The sequence below is a fragment of the Vicugna pacos genome, chromosome 1 (assembly GCF_048564905.1).
Source record: "Vicugna pacos chromosome 1, VicPac4, whole genome shotgun sequence".
Taxonomy (NCBI): domain Eukaryota; kingdom Metazoa; phylum Chordata; class Mammalia; order Artiodactyla; family Camelidae; genus Vicugna; species Vicugna pacos.
In genome coordinates, this window is record NC_132987.1 from 60039774 (window position 1) to 60059242 (window position 19469).

Genomic DNA, 19469 nt, shown 5'->3' on the forward strand with positions numbered 1-19469 from the left:
AAAAGTTTTTATTTTTTACTTTTTGTCATAGTTCTTCTTAAAACATGGTCCCCAGGATCAGACTATCGTATCTCATGACATGGATATAATCATTTCCTTAGGTTACTCTGGCCCTTTGTGCCTGAAACAAACACATCAGAGTGTTAACCCAGGCATACTTCTTGCTGCCTTCCTCACTCAAGCTTCCTTAAGAGTTCAAAAAGCTCTTGACTGATTTCTGACCCTGTTGATCGTACCTATAATTATATATTGAAAGATAAAGATATCTCAGTGGTTTACGAAGAGTACCTGGCATTTTCATAAACATCTAAAAAGAAGCAATCACCGTCAGTGATTAACACAGATCCTCAGGCTCACTCTGTGAAGCAAACACAGATCAGAAAAAAAGAATCTGATTTTAGCCCACAAACTGTCTTCAGTATGTAGTTCTGACTACATAGTTCTGAGTTCCGGCGGACTGGGCGGAAACTCTGGTTTCCACAACAAATAGAACTCCCCGACATCCCTGTCTTTGTACTTTTATTCGAACGTTTGTGACTTATCAAGACCAAGTCGCTCAGGTAGCCTTCCAGTGGGTCTTAAAGTACCTGGTACGTTGGGCAGACCCTCTCTGGAAAAGATGAAAATTATTAGAGATGAGCCCATCTTTTACCAGAAGACATTAATAGCCTCTAAGTCAGGTACGGACTTCTTATATAGAATTGAATCTGTTTTCTCTAATTCTATTAATTCAATTTGTCAAGTAATAAATATTTTAATTGATCTTTAAGTCATTTGAAGCCATCTTCATTTTTGAAGGAAGAAGGGGAGAGAGAGAGGGAAAGACAGTGACAGGCTGAATCAGTCTATCAATAATCTAAACATAATATCAATTGTTTTTATTTAAATTTGACGAGTCACTTTTAGAAATAGTAAGTTTTAAAAGTTTTGTGAATAATATGATGTCAATTCTACTGTCATTCAGTAGATGAATATTTGCAAGATGGAACATATTTTGCTCATTTTAGATAAACACTTATTGTGCGTCTACTGTGTGTGTTTGTTATAGTGCTATGACATGAGAGATGCAAATATAAATAAGAAAAAACTGCTCTCAAGCTGCTCACAAATTTGAATAAATGCATACAATTTTTGTAGAAGCTGGAACAGGAAAAAAAAATGAACAAGGAGACCAGGTATATATCCAAATCGATCTTCGAGAGAAAATGAAAAGCACTTTAGAAAGTTTAACACTTGCAATAGGCTTCTTCTGTAGATGAAAATGGTTAGAAGCACCAGGGTTAATTTTTTTTAATCCAGGAAGTAGACTTGTTTAGAAATAGCATTTTAATATGAAAACGTATTAAAAGTATATAATTAACACATTTCATGGATAAATTGTATGTCAGCAGCATAACGCAGGAAAGGTACCTTTTATGTAGAAGAGGCTTTGTGATTTCGGTTGCAAGTGTGAGAAGGAAATGCATTCATTAAAAGAACAAAGCCTGAAATGAACTGTACCTTAATTAAAAAGCAAAACAGAACCTGAATGTCAAATGCTTCGTGTTCTGATCAGGCAGGAAGTTGTAGTGGGGAGAAAAAGCAGGCTGAAAAGTAAACTCAGACAAGAGGGCCCCAGGAGAGGGACATGCAACAGTTTACTACCCTGGCTGAAAGCTGCCTAAACTGAGTCTTTTCTGGACGGAAAAGAGGAGTTTCTGGCAGCCAGAAGGTGGAGCTCCCAGAACTAGAATATGAGGGAAAATGAAGTACACTAGGTGTGGTCCAGGTGTTTCTCTTCCTGAAATTCAGTGTCTCTAAGTCAGGGCAGTGTTCTCCCTCCTAGCACATGCAAAGGCTTCCGTTTGTGTGAGCACGTTACTTCCTTGAAGGACAGTGTCCTCTTATTGTCCAAAGGACGCACCCTGGCCCCTGACTAACATGCTGAAAGCAAATCACATTTTAGTGAGGACTGGAATGCAGTGTTGAAACTTGCCCTTCATCTCCTGGGTTTTGTGTGTGTCCTGGGGCTGGGGTGCGGGAAATAACGCATGTTTTAGCGAGCTTTGGAAGTAATCAAGAAGAGAAATTAAAGGAAGCTACTCTAGCAACCACTGCTCACCAAAGCCAATGCCAAAATCTCCGCATCATTAACATTCTGTGGGGAAAAAAATGTAGAGTTCTGGGAAAAAAGAAACTACAGTGCATTCAGTCCCAAATACTCACCCATTCCCATCACAGGGCACGACTCCCCAGAGATCCAAGCCATCCCTTGTCAAGGTGCCTGTCTAAACAGAAACAAGCACTCGGTTTACTCTGAAGAGCCAGTAGCCCCCTAGTGACAATGATGAATTATATTTTAACAGGAAAATAAATGTCATAATCAGATTATCAACACCAGCACTTTAAGAAAGGACAATAAGGTGGGTATCAGGAGTCCTGGGTGGAAGCTTTGAGGAACTCATACCAGTTGTATGACAAGCTGGCACTTAATCTCTTTGAACGTTAGCCTTCTCAGCGATAAAGGAAGAAAATGGTACCTGCTTTCCATATTTCAGAGGCTTGTTTCGAGGATTTTATGGAAGACTGAATGGATGGGAGAGTCCTTCGTAAGCCTGCTAGAATAGCTATAAAAGGGGTGAGCTTTAAAAGCGTTTCTAGCAGAAGTTAAAAGTGTATCTTCAGAAATAAGTGATGGGAGTAGAATTTTTCACTATTCTAAAGAAATAGTTTGCTGTTTGACACCTATTTGGTAAAAAGGCGCTTGTTGGTATTTCTCTCAGTGCGGTGTAATGATGAAAAGCTTAGAGCGGGTTAAAACACCAGCAGTGGGACAAGGTTAAATTACTTAATCCCTCTAATCATCGGAGCCCTTATCTATAATATGGTCATAATTATATAGGGGTATTGGGACAATTAAATGAGATAATACAAAATGCCTAATTGAATATCTGGCATAGAGTAAGAGCTGATAACAATGATAATTACTCATAATTATTACTTATTTTTCATTCAAATTCAGGTCACAATTATTTTCCCCACCCCTGTTTCTTTTTCCAAGTCCAAGGATAACATGACCCAAGAAACAGAATGTCTTTCCTCATGATGCTAGTTTGATCATAAAATAATACTGAAGTGGTGGCAAAAGCCATGTTAACCTTCTGTTCTTGGGGAGCTCTCTGATATTCCGGTAATTATAAAACACAACTCTAATCCCATTAACTCTTGACTATCAAAATCCTTCAATGTGCTGTTTAACAGACCCAGAGCTTCAGTTTGGGAAAATGGGAAGTCCTGGAGATGGATGGCGGTGATAGTTGCACAGCTACGCGAATGCACTTAAAGCCACATAAGAATGGTTAAAGCGGTAAATTTTATGTTATGCATATTTTACCACAATAAAAAATAAATTAAGAAAAAGGAAGGCAGCAATAAAAAAGAAGAAGAAAACACCTTCAATGACTCCCCACTGCCTAAAAAGTATGTAGAAATTTCTTAGTCAGACATTGGAGGTCTACAAAACCCCTCTCCCATTACGAATATCCTGCTCTGATCAAAAACACACTCCTGACGCCATGCCTTTGCCCATATTCACCTGCCTACAGTGCCCTTGGATGGTATACATTTTTGAATTTCCTGTATATTACGATGTTTGATAGCTTAAGAAGTCCTTCTCTTTTTTAAATTTATATTTTATTGAGTCAACAGAGGTTGATATTTTATAAGCTACAAAAAACATTATATAAGTTTCACATGTACAACATTATATTTCTACTTCCATATATCCTACAGCGTGCCCACCACCCAAAATTTAACTCAAGAAAGCTTTCTGAGAGGTTCTGAGTCTGGAGAGAGACTGCCTCCTGGGACCTAGTCAGTTCTTAGAGACAGCGAGGGACTCGACCATGAGCCTGCCTGTGACATGCTAACCAACCAGTCGGGAGTCACACCTCCTCTAGCGGCCACATTCCCCAGGGGGCAAGATCCCTCTGCCTTAATCATCCCAGGGTCAGGTGCCACACAGCTAGAGACCACTCCTCCAGCCCAAAGCCCGCCGAAATCACTCCAACTAACCGACCGCTGGCTGTTTACCTTGCCTTGTCTTGCCTTCCCTGCAGAAATTCCAAGAAAGACCATACACTAAGCGCTCCCCTCACCCTTGCATTGCTTCCTGGTCACAATCCAGCATTCCTCCTGCGGTCCTGCGTGGTGAGACACGCCTCTTCTCTGTAGCGGAGCTGAGAGTAACACTGAACTTTCCTTTCAATGGCATTGACCTCTGCCTGCAGCCACTTAGTCACCTATGTAAATTAAGACCCAGGCACAGAACAGCCATTCATTCCCATCTTATCCTCACAGCTCCCAATATGCGTTTACAGATGAAAAAAATGTACTCAAGAGAAGGTAGAGGAAGAGGCTGGTTGCGAATAATTGGCATGTGACCAAGGATTATTTTAAGCAATATATTTAGCAGATGGGAAAATATAGTAAGGGGTTGACTAGGGGTTTATTTTAACCAAGTCTTTTAGTAAGCCACAGCTAAATAAACTCTTCCTTTTCTATTCATTCATTAATTCAAAACATATTTATTGAGCACTGACTATATGCCAGGTAATAGCCTTAGCATTAAGGATGCAGCAGTCACCACAGTAAAAAAGTTTAAATTTGCTTCTTTGTATGAAGGTTTTGACCCTAGAGGGACAGAATGCTATTTTAATTAATTGTGTTTCATAGAATATTAGAGCTGGAAGGACCCTAAAAGATTCAGTACCTACTCTCCTTTCCCTAAACCCTAGAATTTGAGAGCTCAAGGATGTATCTGTCCTAGATCACACATCCAACCAGAGATAAAATGAAGTCAGTTGCCCACATCCAGTGTTTCCTGTCTCACAAGCATGTAATGCACCTGTGTGTGACAACAATGATGTTAAAAGTGGCAATGAGAAGGAGTATGAAACACAACATACCTTGTCAAAGCAGACAAGGTTTAATTGTCCACATACATTGATCCTCTGGGGGCTAATGCAAAAGATGCCTCTCTTCTTCAGCCTCCGCTGGGCATAGATAATGCCCGTGGTCAGAGCAGCAGGTAGAGCAGGAGGAACTGCAATGGTGATGACATCCAGGGCTTTCTTCACCACCTCCTCAGGGGGTTCCTGCGAAGATAAAGTCCCTCTTCAGCTATTACAGATCAATCTGTCATGAACTCTTTTGTGCATATGACTTTTTCCCTTCTTTTTGTTTATTTCTTTAGATCAAATTCCTAGAAATGACATGAGCGGGTCAAAGATGGTTCAGAGGGTATGAATGTGTCTATGGCTCTCAGACATTTTGCCAAAGTAGAACGAAAACGCTTGTAACAATTCATACTGCTACCAGCAGAGGATAATGTACCAGTTTGCCATGACCTCACCAACCTTGGGTATATGGATTTTATTTAAAAGTCCTCATCTAACAGCTACGAAATAATACATTGTTGGTATAAATGTATTCTTAGATTGAAAATGAAAAATAGCGTAAAGAAAAGTACAAGAGCAGAGGCATGTTGGTAACTCAATAAACAAAGTGTTTTATCCCACTAGATCTGATGGTTGCCAGGGAACTTGGTGATCAACTGCTTATATTGGGGACCTGGGGGTACACAAGCAGGTTTCAAGGTTTGGCTTTGTTTTCCCAGGTTTGAAAACCATGCCTTAGATGAAAGTCTACATGTAGAGTATAAAATATAGATGAGTGTACATGTGCAGGCAGAACAAGAACAAAAGCAGCTCACCCCACTGAGCACAAAGACACACAAAGTATAGATCATCCCAATGGTGGCTGTCCCTACAAGGCACAGGAGGAACCTGATGGCGTCTCTGTAGAGCTTAAAATTCATCGGCTTGGGGTAGAGAATGGATCTCACGAGGTCCCCCTTCGCAGTGTTGAATCCTGAAACAGCAAACACACCCCCAACACTCTCAGGATGACAAATCCTACTGCTAGAGTTCTTCTAAACTTCAGCATCGCCTTTGTTTTCTCCAGAGATAATTTAAATAGTGCTTAAGCCCAAACGCAATTAAAGGCTAATTGGCAAAATAGCTAGAATGGATATATCTTAGCTTTTTCAGTGCCTGTTCTTCTCTGGCCTTCCCTCCTTCCACTTCCAATTTCAATGCATCCCAGTCATAGGATGAGAGCACCATATGGGGGCAGAGCACAGCTTTTCCAAATACAGCTTCATTATAAGGAAAGGACTTGTAAATACACGTGTGCCCACACATGCACACGCATGCACACACACACACACACACACAAACATGACACTTGAATTTAAATTAAATGGCCCAGTGAATACATATGGATTCAATTTCTAATACTTTTCATCATCAAGTTTTCAGTTTTTAGTCCTGCCTAGAAAGAACTTGGGTTAGCTCTTTGGGTTAGAAGTTTGAAGTTCTAGGTCCAGCTCTGTCAAAGACTGGCTATGTGATTTTTTTTAAAACTTCACTTGAATAGTGTGGGTCCCAGTCTATTTGTGTACAAAGTGGACACAGGCATCTTTATTCTACTAATTTGATATGTGGAAATAGTATATAAACTGCAAAGCGCATCATCATTGCTGTCATCAGGGTTATTATTTTTACTAAAAGGCATAAGCCATAGTTCAATTCCCATTTAAAATATCTATATTTACATTTATTAAGTTTGTTCTGTAAAGACTGCTCCTTACCCAATTAATTTAAGGCACTAGACAAACTGAGCAAAAATATTTCATTTAAATAATAAAACAAAGGAGATGCTAACTAACCCGTCTGCAGGACCACTGCTTTCACGGTCCCAGAGCAAGATGCCTTGGCCTGAATAACATCTGTTCCACAGAAGAGGACATGCCGTTTGTAATCCGCTTCACTCTGTGTTTTCCAGGGCACAGAGCCATCCATCTTAGGTAACGGAGTTTTAGTGACCGGAATACTTTCTCCTACAGAAAACAAGCAACACATTTTGTGAGATGGGATGCCTTCACTTGCTTAAATCATGCGAACACTAAGTCAATCTTACGGCGGACATTTTTTGTGAGCCTGCCAGGTGGTGGGAACAACCCTGGGTATTGGGGATACAAAGAGAAACACAACTTGTTTTTAAGAAGTCTGTAGTCCAGAGGGAGAGACGGACATGGAAACAAATAAGTATAGTGTCATATTATAAATACTATGCGTATTGTAAAACCAAATGTGGATGCTGAGACAGGCTGGGAAAAACCTACATTTAGGGAGTAGCAATGTGCAGTCTAGAATGTGGGGTCTGGGGAATAAGAGGCCATGAGAACTATGTAGGAGCCCGAGCGTGGAGGGCCCTGTGTGCACATACTTAAGCGCTGACATGTTTTTCTCTCGGCACCGATGGTAGGAGGGAAACAGGGAGCTATTTAACTGTATGACTCAGGAGAGTGCTATCATATCTATGTACAAGAGGGTGTACTCTGTCTGCAGTCCAGGGAATGAATTGAAGTCTGATGAGGTTGGAGGCTGGACATCCAGTTGAGAAATGATCACAGGAGTCCCAGTTGAAGAGGATGAGTTCTGAACTGTGGCAGCTGGCAGCAGGAGTAGAAAATACTCCTGGTTTTGAGAAATAAGGGAATGAGTAGCTACAAAACTTGGGGATATTTTTATATTGGCAGATCATGGGTCCAGAGGAATTTTAAATGGCTCCCTGGTCTCTGACTTGGGAGAATGAGCAGAGGGTGGCATTAATCTTCAACACAGGGATTATAGGAGGAAGGAAGAATTGCCTTTTGGTTGCCATGAGCTGGAGATGCCTTGCGGAATGATTATGTTGAGATGCTTTGTAGGCAGTTAGATATTTATTTGGGTCTGTAGCTCAGGGGAGAGGCCTTGACCAGAAATATTTAGTTACAGTTCATCACCTTAGAGATGATAATTAAAGCCAAAGGGAAGAGAAAGGGTTACTTAGGCATCAAGTGAAGGGTGAGAAAGGAAAGGTCCAGGACCTCTGAACAGCAACGAAAATCAAAAAGATGGAGGAAGAGGAGCAGTGCAGAAAGCTGAACAGTACTGTCAGTGGTTGAAGAATTTGGAGAGACAGCACTGTCTTGGAAAGTTAGAGAGAAGAGCATTTTCAGAAGGAAGAGATGGTCAGAATGGTCAAATGCAGCAGATAGGCCAATAGGATGAGAAATTTAAAGACTCCATAGTGTTTGCAAATTGGGATATTAGCGACTTTTGCCCGCGCACTGGGAGGGGCAGATTTCAGTGGGTTGAATTGCTAATACAATCGTGGTAGTGAATGAGTTGTGAAAGTAACCATGGCCTCTTCTGAGAACAAAGCTCATTAAAGCCCTCCACCGGTCTTTGCAGAATGGACAGAAAAAAAGTCAGGGATATATTCCAGTATACTAGGGCCACATTCATTAGGAAGATGGTAGTTGGCACTGTAAAAGTCCCAGAACTGAGAGATTTTTATGAAATCTTTGGATTCCTTAGAGAAAGGAACCCGACCTGTCATACCTTTTCTTTTAAAAGTTCACATAGGAAAGAGCTATGTGTTCTTGTCTCCGTTTCATGCCTTCTTGGTCTGCCAGGAGAAGTGGATTTGATTTGGACTTTAATGGGAACCAGAGTACATCAGTATGTATTTACAGCTTCCAATTCCATCTCTGAAAGAGGCTTTATGATTCTTTATCTTACAGAACGGTTGGCACAACATCTCTTCATAAATGCATCTGTAAGTGAGAACTCAAAGCTCCGCGACCTTGAGAACTCACTTCTTTCTGAACCTTGGTTTCTATATCTATGAGATATGACGTCCCTCCCAGCTCCAGCCTGCTATTTAAAAATGAAATACAGTCAGTCCAAAACAGCCAGTGTGTATCTTGAAAGTAGCAGATTTGCCAAATCCTGCATCATGAACTTTTCAACATTTTCAAACCAAGATAAGAAGAGCTTGGACTTAACCGAGGGGATTTCAGGATGTCCTTAATGGTTGTCAAACCCTCCGAGTTTATCTGAAGATGTATTTCGTGTAAAAATGCGAAACATAAAAGTCACAGATGATTCTGAAGTATCTAATGACCTCTAAAACCTTTAAAGGTAAAATGACAGAATCGTAATAACCCTTTGTTCAAGAAAGAAATGCTAAACAATCAAAAAGTATGACAGTATCAAGCCTGGCCCACAGAAAATAGCTTTAATTTGAACTTTTGGATCCATCTGGTGCAGGACTGTTAGTAAGATTTGGGGGGATAGGAAGGCCCCCCAGGCAACCCCATGCTTTGCTATTATCATTAAGGAAAACCTGGGAGAGCTAGCAGAGGCTCTAAGCCAGGAGATAGGACCATACCTGTCAGCATGCCTTCATCTACCACACAGCTGCCATCAATCAAAACGGCATCACATGGCATTTGTAATTTGTTCCCTGTCAAAATTAATAGATCTCCAGGTACCAGGAAGCGTGATTCCAGCGCCTGGACTCCAGCTAAAAGTGTGAGGAAACAGAGTCAAGTCAGGTTTTTCCCCACACAAACACAGTCCAATGTCTACCTAAATTGGAAATCAATGAAAAAGCAACCAGGGCATTTAGAAAAAGGAGGGTATTCCTCAACATTGATTCAAAATCTGCAAACAGTAAGAATAAAAAAGATAATATATTACTACATAAAATAAAAATCTTTGGGTGGCAAAAAAAAAAAAAACCAAAGGATAAAACTAATAACAGATTCAGAAAACACATTTGAAACCTACATTATAAACAAAAGATTAATATTCCTAACAAATAAAGAGTTCTGAAAAAAGGCATATAGCAAATGACAGTACAGCAAAATTGCTGGAATGTCAACATACAGTTCACACGCGCGCGTGCGCGCACACACACACACACACACACACTACAAATGGCATGTTGCTAAACATTTGAAGAGATGTTCATTCTTACTCATAGTAAGAAAATTGAAAAAATCTGTCCTTCCTGCCTTCCTTCCTTCTTTCTGGCCTTTCTTTACTTCTTACCATCCTTATCCAGTCCCAAAGCCCCAAAGCGATAAGGGGTTAAGCCAAATAGACATCTATGCAGGGGGCTAAGTGGGGAGGGGAGAGTGGCAGCCCCCTCCACGTGTTGGAGACTAAGAACAATGGATGGGTGTTTACATGGCCTAGTATGGAGTGTCAGAGTCTGAGGAGGGAGACAAAGGCCCCCACGGTGTCAGTGGCCTGGTGTGAGATGCTGGAGTCCAAACAGGATGAAAGGTGTCTGCATGGGAAAGCAGCAGCAGTGATGGGTGATGGGTGATGGGTTACATCCTGGTAGGCTGACACAGTAAGTGGATATAGTAAGGCTAATGAAGACCAGGTTCCTCACTGAAGAGGGGAAGTTACATATACAAGCAGAAATAAAACCAAAATGAACTCTGTGGTGTTGGACTAGAATTGGAGACAACAATGTAAACTAGTTGTTTTCAATAGACAGGGAATTAATATAAATGTGACTGTGTATGTATACAAGAATATACGCAAATATAACATATTTGCTTGTCTTTTTTAATATGCATATTCTCTAATTCGGTTCCTGAGAGGGCCTTGGAACAGTGAAAACCCAATAATACTGTGCACATCCAGTGCCCAAATTTTGGTTTCTAAATTTCATTTCCCTCCAAAAAAAAAAACCAGGGCTCTTAAAAAAAAAAAAAAAGGCTGATTACAACACTGGGCCAAGAAAAGTACAGTATAAGCTAAAGCATCCTGCTATGCCACTAAATAGGGCAGTGCTCAAAGAGTGATGGGGACAGATCAGAAAGATATCAAAGCCAGCCTAAAGGACTCTCACTGCCTCAGTCTTTAACAAGTTGAACATCAAAGTTAATAATGACAATAATGAATGATAACCCATCAAATAAAATAGGCATTCATTAGTCCATAATGGCATGAGTAAATGAATAAGTAAATGAGGAGAAAAGATAGCTTTTCCTTACAGTAAATCGGCCATTAATTAGTGTAGAAGAAAAGAAAATTAGAAAATCACCATTTGGCAATTATCAAAGCAATAACTAATCTAGCTAAGAAACATCAATAGATACTAAAAACTAGTGGATGAAAATTTGATGAGCATGGTTTATTTATATAGTCTCAAGGTATCTCTCAGCAAAATAAAAATTAATTAGAAAGAAAGAAAAGTAAATTTACAATAGAGAAACCTGGCAGACACCATTTAACTAAGTAATACAAGTTATTATCACCAGTACTAGGACAAATTTAAATTATGTGATACCTGAGAGGAAACAGTGAGAACATGACATCACTTTTGTAATATTCCAGCCCAAAACGCATAAACCAAATTTAACTATAAGGGAATATCAGACAAATCCAAACTGAGGGACATTCTACAAAATAATTAAGAGTTGAAAGAGTCAAGGTCATGAAAGTCGAGGAAAGATTAAAGAAGATTAAGGAGACATGGCAAACAACAGTATTGTATAATCTTGGATCCTTTCTTATTAAGAACATCACTGAGACAATCAGAAAAATTGGAATGAATGTGAGCTTTTGTTGGTACTAATATCAATATTAACTTCCTGATATTAATGTTTTCACTGTTGTTTATTTAGAAGAATGCCCTTGTCTTTAAGAAATATACACTAAAGCATGTGGGGGTCATTGAGCCACATGTCAGCAACTTATTCTCAAATGGTTCAAGAAAAAAGTTATTTGATTTATTCTTGTGACTTTTCTGTAAGTTGTGAATTATTTCCTTTAAAAAAGCAGAAGGAAAAAAAAGAGTGAAATATACACGAGATAGCATCACTCATCTATCTAATTAGAAAAATCTGTAAGTTTGTCAGCATATTCTGTTGGCAATACTGTGAGGAAACAGCCACTTTCACACTTTTCTGGTCCAAATGAAAACTGGTACAATGTCTACAGAAAAAAATTTGGCAACATCTATCAAAATTGCATATACATTTATTATTTAACTCGGCAATTTTACTTCTCAAAATCTCTACCAAAGATAGACTGGGCAAAAATATGAAAAGACATATGCACAAGGTTTTTTATTACAGCATAATTTATAACAGTAAAAGGCTGGAAAAAAATCCTTCAATAGAGAGTTGATTGAAAAAAATTGTGGTTCCTCCACACAAGAGAGTATTATGCAGCTGAAATAATCAATGAAGACTATATATACTGCTCTGAAAGGGCCCCTGGGAGACGTCATTAAGCATGTAAAGAATACACTCCAGGAAATGTAAGTTAAGTGTATGTAACGTACCCCTGGTATTTAAAAAGCAGCTGTATAAATATATATCTTATTCTCTATATTATCACTATGAATGTTACAGATCATTGTATTTTTGAAAGCAAAAAAAATTAAAGGACAAAAATGATTACTATTGACAGCATGAGTACATAGGTACAGAGAGGAGAAATAGGAAGTAGATTTCTGAATGTCTTTTATGGATTTAACTTTCAAATCATGTAGATATTTTATATAATATCTATTCAAGCTAATATAAAAATAAATTAGAAAAGCTGACACTAAAAATCTAAAGCAAAATGAACGAGGTGAACCTATCAAGTCATTGGAATAACCATACAGAGAAAAGTTATTTTGAGTCAGTCTAAAACATACATTTTTTAAATGTAATTTGTACCTTCCTAATGTTGTTTCACAAAAAGGAGAAAGAAGGAACTCTAAAAAAGTCTTAAATTGTTTTTAGGAATCACATTGTTGCAGGTGTGTTGGTTTGTTACTCAGAGATTATTGTGTATAATGGGATAAAGCAGATGAGTAATTTGTTGCTGTCATTGAAAATCAGGTCTTTGGGTGTAGAGAAAGGAGAAACAGAAGTATAATCAACAAAGTTAAGTGAAAAAAAAAACCCTATAGTTCCAAACTTAAACTGGAAATGTCAGTATAAACTCTTAATTTATGTTATCTTTAAAATACTATTTCCAAGGTATGTTTTCTGAAAAGGCCTGGAAACAATGACTAACACCATAGAAATGAGCACTCCTAATACTTTGATTGAGGTTTCTAAGTACCATACCTAAGAGGTCTTTGGGAAAATGGATGTGTCCAGGTTTGGAGCAGGAATTATCCAAGATAAATTTAAATCTTGTCATATCAGAAAGCAATAAAAGTTTCAGACTACTAGGATCATGTCAAATGAATTCAGGAGTCAACCTGAAAAGACTCTAAATGACCAAAGATGGGCAATTTCAATGATAATAAGAATAAAAACTTCAATGGATGATAATATATTAACCATATTGACATTATTCATCCATAATGACACTTAAAATTTTTTTAAAGACTTTGGAAAATGTTAGAAGATCAACCTAGTATTTTGAAAGCTGATAAATAAAGAGAAATAGTCATATATTTATCCTGCCTTTCTTAAACAAACTGGCTCTCAGGGTAATGAAATAGTTCAAGAAGAGTATCTCTCTTTACAGAAATATTCCATGTAATATATGAAGATGACATATATTTTAAACTCCTAAAGAAATAATAAAACTAGGTCATGAAAAAAACTCAAGTTTCTCATCCCTTTAAGTAAATGCGCAGAAAAAAAATGCGTATGAAGATGAGAGTAGTAGGAACAACCAGAAATACAAATCAAGTCCTTTTCTGACTTCTTATGGACATCTAAAATAATGTGACTTACCTTTTCTCCCAAATACAGAGACTGTAATGCTATTATGTGATTCAACTAAACGGTGGAGCTTTACGGATTGCTGGAAAAGAAGAACAGAGAATAGAAAAAGGCTTTTCTATTTGAGGATAGGTCCCAGATACTATTCAGTAAAGTGCTAGCCTTCTTTAAAGATGGAACCAACTCAATGTACTGTCTAAAAATAAGATTGAGTAGCCTGCTACTCAACTGAAAAAGCATCTAGTGCATGATGCTCTTCACCCAGTGATAAGAGGTATGTGTTCTTTAGTAGAAAGGAACTTCCCAGCATGCTCTGCTCACTCAAAAGAACTTTGATCATTCAAGACATATGTTTATACCTAAATAGCTTCAAGAGCTAAACATTATTTCAGCTTCAGGTTATCCCACATCAGAGTTCCTAACCTATAACTTAATAAAGGGTTCGGTGGTTCCTGTTATTTCTGTGTAGTATTGTTGTTTTAATATATGAAATACATGGGACATTAAGAGTGAATTAATAAGAAGAAACAAAAATAATAATAAAATTATACTTTATTTCACATTATTAAGAAACTATTGTGTGAAAGACCTTTCATATGGTGCTGGGGATTAAAAGTCTCAATCATTTAGTGTCTTCATTATTTATTATGATTTTCTCATAAGACACTCCCCAAATTTCCTAGCTTCAAATCATCTACAAATCTGATTAATATGCTCTAAAAATGATTAATAGAATAATACAAGGTGAAAGGGTGTTTTGCTATAACTTAACTCTTTTATTCATTTAGGCATTCACTCAACATTTATTGAACAAACTTTATGGGCCAGGGACCATGCTAAGGGGTAGAATGGTCAACCAAACCGATGTGGTTCTTACCATCAAAGAATTTACAACTTACTGGGAGAAATACATTTAATCAAATAATCACAGACATGAATGCATCATTACAATTGCAATAAAAAAAATAAGGTGATTTTGGAGCATATATAGCTAACGGAACCAATAGAAATCTTCACTGAAGAAGTGACCTGAATCAAATTTAGATTGTTGGATCTATGAGTCTCAAACTCAAAAGAGGTATTTGGACTTGAGATATATAAATCTGAAAGTCATTAGCATGTGCCTTTAGAAAACACTAGCATATACAGTACAAGAATAATGAAGATTCAAGGTACTCACATGAAAAGACCAATCAAGACATTAATTATAATAATAATAACAAAGCTATGCAGAAAGTAATGTAACTGTGCTACCTCTTACATAAGAAAGAAAAACTAAATATATGTATTTGTATTTGCTTGATTTGCCTAAAAAATTTTTTTGAAGAATGCTCTAGAAACTAATAAAAATGTTTACAGAAATGGAGGGGCCAGGGAAGAGGGAGACTTTACGTGGTATACATTTTCATATTGTTTTGATTTTGAGACACTAGCTTAAAAAAAAAAAAAAAGGCCAGGTAGAGGAGGATGAGCTATAAAAAGAGGAATTAGAGAACTGGAGAGGTGTTGTTACTGAAGTCAAAGGGAAAGAGTGCTTCCGTAGCAGTTAATGGCCGCAACTGCAACGGGGATGTTTAGTGAAATCTACACTGTGAAAAAAAGTATCCTTTGTAGGAAAGGAATCATAAAATCAGTAAGCAAAAGACCAATAGCCTAATAAAAATTAATGAAGGACACGAATACAGTTCACAGTAAAAGAAATACAGATAGCTTAACACACGAGCAAGAGCTCAACTTATAGTGGGAAACATGCTGTCAAGGTTATGAAATTCTATTTTCACTTATATTGGCAAAAATAAGGAAAGCAAACACTCATCTACTCTTGGGAGAAGTGTATATTGGTATTATTTGTTTAAGAGGCATTTTGACAATGCCTACTAAAATAATGCATCTAACTTATGATTAAATAATTTCAAGTAGAGAAAATTTATATCTTTTTATCAATACAGATATATATATGTGTACATGTATTTGTTATGTACACATTTACATGTAATGTAAATTATATATACTTGTGATATGTGAAAAGATACATATGCAAAACTCCTCACTGCAGCATTGTTTTAACAGAAAAGACTAGAAACAACTTAAATATCCATCAGTATAAGGCTGGTTTAAAGATTATGGTACATCTAGAGAATATATATTTGTGCAGATATGGAAAGAGATTTAAGATGTATTTGGTGAAAAATTCAAATGCGTAATAGTGTATATAGCGTACTTCCATTTGTGTAAAACAATTTAATGCATGTGTGTTTAATAGTGCTGCAAGTATATAGAACATCTGGTCCAGTGGATATCTCTTAAGAGGGGACCTGGACACTGAGAGAACTAGGGTGAGAAGAATATTTACTTTTCAGTTACACTGTTTTGTTCTGTTTGAACTTTTTTAAAAAACTATGTCCATATAGTACACCTTCTATTAAGGAAAAAAACTAGCTAGTTAAAAAGAAAATTTTTTAAAAAAATTTTGAAACCGTCTATGGGTCTTAGGATTATAGTGGTGACCTTAGCAAGAGTTGTTTGAATGGAGTCATGGGAGAGGAAGCCATCTTAGTACAGATGAGAAATGGAGAGATGAGTAACTGAAGAGAGAGTGCGTAAAGAGCTCAAGAAATTTTGCCGTAAAAGGGAGAAAACAGGTAGAGTTAGTACCTGTTAGAATTACCTTCAGTACCTGAAGTTAGAAGTATGGTCAAGAGAAGGGATTATTTTTTCCTGCTCCTGGGCATATATCCAGAAGGAATCCTACTTCAAAAAGACACCTGCACCCCAATGTTCATAGCAGCACTATTTACAATAGCCAAGTCATGGAAACAGCCTAAATGTCCATCAGCAGATGACTGGATAAAGATGTGGTATGTTTATACAATGGAATACTATTCAGCCATAAAAAAAACAACATAACACCATTTGCAGCAACATGGATGTCCCTGCAGAATGTCATTCTAAGTGAAGTAAGCCAGAAAGAGAAAGAAAAATACCATATGAGACTGCTCATATGTGGAATCCAAAAAAATAAAATAAACATAAATACAAAACAGAAACAGACTCATAGACATAGAATACAAACTTGTGGTTGCCAAGGAGGCAGGGGGTGGGCAGGGACAGACTGGGATTTCAAAATTTGTAGATACTGACAGGCATATGCAGAATAGATAAACAAGATTATACTGTATAGCACAGGGAAATATATACAAGATCTTGTGGTAGCTCACAGCAAAAAAAAAAAAATGTGTATGTTCATGTATAACTGAAAAATTGTGCTCTACACTGGAATTTGACACAACATTGTAAAATGACTATAACTCAATAGTATAATGTTAAAAAAAAGAGAGAAGGGATTTTTTTTTCATTTGTTAGTGGGTTTTTTTTTTAAGTGGGGAGAAGCTTGAGCATGTTTAATTGCTAATGGGAAGGCTCTTGGGAGAAGGGTGGAGAAGGGGTCATTCACTGACCACATTAGCACGCTGAGAAGGTGGGAGAGGAGGCTATGGAAAGCACAAGCAGAGGGCATTTCCTCCTCCATAATGAGAGATCCAGGCAGGAGGGAGGTGGAGACAAGAGTCGTGAGTTGGAGAGTGAGCAGTTGAGCAAATTCCTGTCTTATGGCTTCTATCTTTGTGAAAAAGTGAGATTATCAGTTGAATTAAACCAAAAGTGGCATATGGGCAGTTAGGCATCTCAGAAAACTGAAGGAAGATTTGGTTTGAAATCTTAATTTCAGAGAACGAGAGAGTATGTTGACTGGAGATGTATAGAAAGTTTGCCCAGGTGAGGTTGGTATTCATGGATTTACAGTGTACTCAACCAACCTGTTGTGTGTGATTTTCCCTCTACAGCACCTAGATCCCCTGATGTAGGCATAAAGAAAGCCAACAGTTGGATTAGGGTTTTGACAAATGAATACCAACCAAATCAAAAGGGCAAAGATAATAAACACTCCTTATTTATTAAAGATTCATCCACCTCCACCCTTCTATCATCTTCAAGATCCGTCAGGATTCTCTATATATAATTTTTTCATTTATTCACATTTCATAAATATTTGCATATTCTTCTTGCTAATCAGCCTGAATAATCTAAAGAGAGGGGAAAAAATAACTTGAAAGGTTAGGGATTGGGATGTGAGGGAAGGGAAAGAGCTAACACTTGTTGAGCATTGGCTATTACACTAGACATTTACAAACTCAGTCTCATTTGTTAGGGAATGGGCAATCACTATTTCCTGATTATACTCCTCTCTAACAAAATTTCAGCCAAGTCATAACTCTTCCTTTCTGAGACCACAGGATTGGTGGAAAAACTCACCTCTCTGAGATCATACACTGTCAAAGCTATGGAAATGATGGACATGATTATGATGGCAAAAGCATACTCCTTATAGTCTTCACTAAACCACAAACAGACACTGAAGAGTTGAAATATGTAAAATGGATTTAAAACCTGTTGGCAGACATAAAAACAGGAAGACAAGGGAGATATTTAGGCTTCACACTTAGCTATTCATTGACTTGCTTGTTGTTGTAATCATCTCCATGACACAAATCATCCCACACAAAATTCTTTTTTTTTTTAATGGAGGGACTGGGGATTGAACCTAGGACCTCATGCATGCTAGGTACACACTCCACCACTGAGCTATACCCACCTGCCCCCACACAATATTCTTATTCTTATTATATTTATGTAATTGCCATGTGTCAGACACTGCACTAAGCAACTTTACCTGAATTTACTCCTTTGATTCCCATAATTATCTTATTAACTAGAAGTTATTACTTATCTTCATTGTAAAGATGAGGAAACTGAGCCTTAGATCTTGAGAATCTTGCCCAAGATCACACAGCCACAATTGTCACAGACTAGGACTTGAACCCAGGCAATTACTTTTAATCATTGCTGCACCTTATAATTTACAAAGTACTATCTCATGTATCCTCAAGTTGGCCATCACCACAGTTGGGTAAGGAGTAGATATTATCATGTCCAATTTACATTTACTGGCCTTTAGAAGGGAGAAGTCATAGGTCAAGTTTACAAAGTTAAAACGCTTTCTAGTCTATTGTTCTTCTCCATGACACATCGCCATATCTGAAGCCATTAAGGCATTTTAGGTTAATGTATGCATTGAAGACTAAATTTTCTCATCAGTAGAGAGCCAAGCTGAAGGTGGTAATCTGCATGAGCACCTGGAACACTATGGAGAAAGTAGAGATTAACTCCAACAGTTGTAATCTTGCTTTGGTTAAAAACATTTTGTGCCCTTTCTCAAATTCCCTCTAGTTGATTTCCATCTGTCTAAACCAGGAACAGTAATCCTTGCCGCTGGTTAGGGAACAAGCACGCAGAGACTTTCCTTATCAGTTTCTTCTGCTTTCTTTCATACCTTTAAGCTTGCTAAAAATTTTAAGAAAGTAACTTGAGTTTAGTAAGCATTTTTGAAGGCAAGGAGGAGTGGAATTAAAGTGTAGGAGAGGACCCAGAGTACAGCTGTCTGGTTATAGTGTCGTAACAACCGCCATAAAATGAAAAATAAGCCCAGTGTTAAAGTCAAAGAGAAAAAAAATTCAGCTTGGTACATAAGGGCCAAATCTTTCTTTCCATCCCCACACACTGAGATCAACAGAACTAAGGCTGAACAGGTGTTTTCTTCCTACAATTCTGGATGCTGAGGAAATTGTATCTGTTGCCCATCAGAAAGGGATTGAGGTGTTTAAGTTTTATTACTTTAGTTTCACAAAGTTGAGACAGGGGATTAAAAGTATAGGATTAAAAAAGGAAATAAAGAAAAGAAACTTTGTGCTCATCCAGTCTTTAAAGGATAGGCAGACACATAAGC

At 37.7% G+C, this 19469-nt stretch overlaps 1 protein-coding gene and 1 long non-coding RNA gene across 2 annotated transcripts in view; one reads left to right on the forward strand and one right to left on the reverse strand.

Moving 5' to 3' along the window:
* Positions 1-19469, reverse strand: part of ATP13A4 (ATPase 13A4) — a 116209-nt gene that overhangs the window by 39793 nt on the left and 56947 nt on the right. Inside the window, exons 7-13 of the mRNA XM_015236588.3 lie at positions 17939-18073; positions 13640-13709; positions 9322-9456; positions 6770-6940; positions 5753-5910; positions 4947-5135; positions 2206-2267 (exon numbers count right to left, since the gene is read on the reverse strand). Coding sequence (XP_015092074.2) covers positions 2206-2267; positions 4947-5135; positions 5753-5910; positions 6770-6940; positions 9322-9456; positions 13640-13709; positions 17939-18073 — 920 coding nt within the window. The remainder of the gene's footprint in view (positions 1-2205; positions 2268-4946; positions 5136-5752; positions 5911-6769; positions 6941-9321; positions 9457-13639; positions 13710-17938; positions 18074-19469) is intronic.
* LOC140696867 (uncharacterized) lies at positions 355-9042 on the forward strand. The gene is made up of 2 exons (XR_012073457.1): positions 355-680; positions 8672-9042. It is a non-coding gene; the product is annotated as an uncharacterized lncRNA (long non-coding RNA).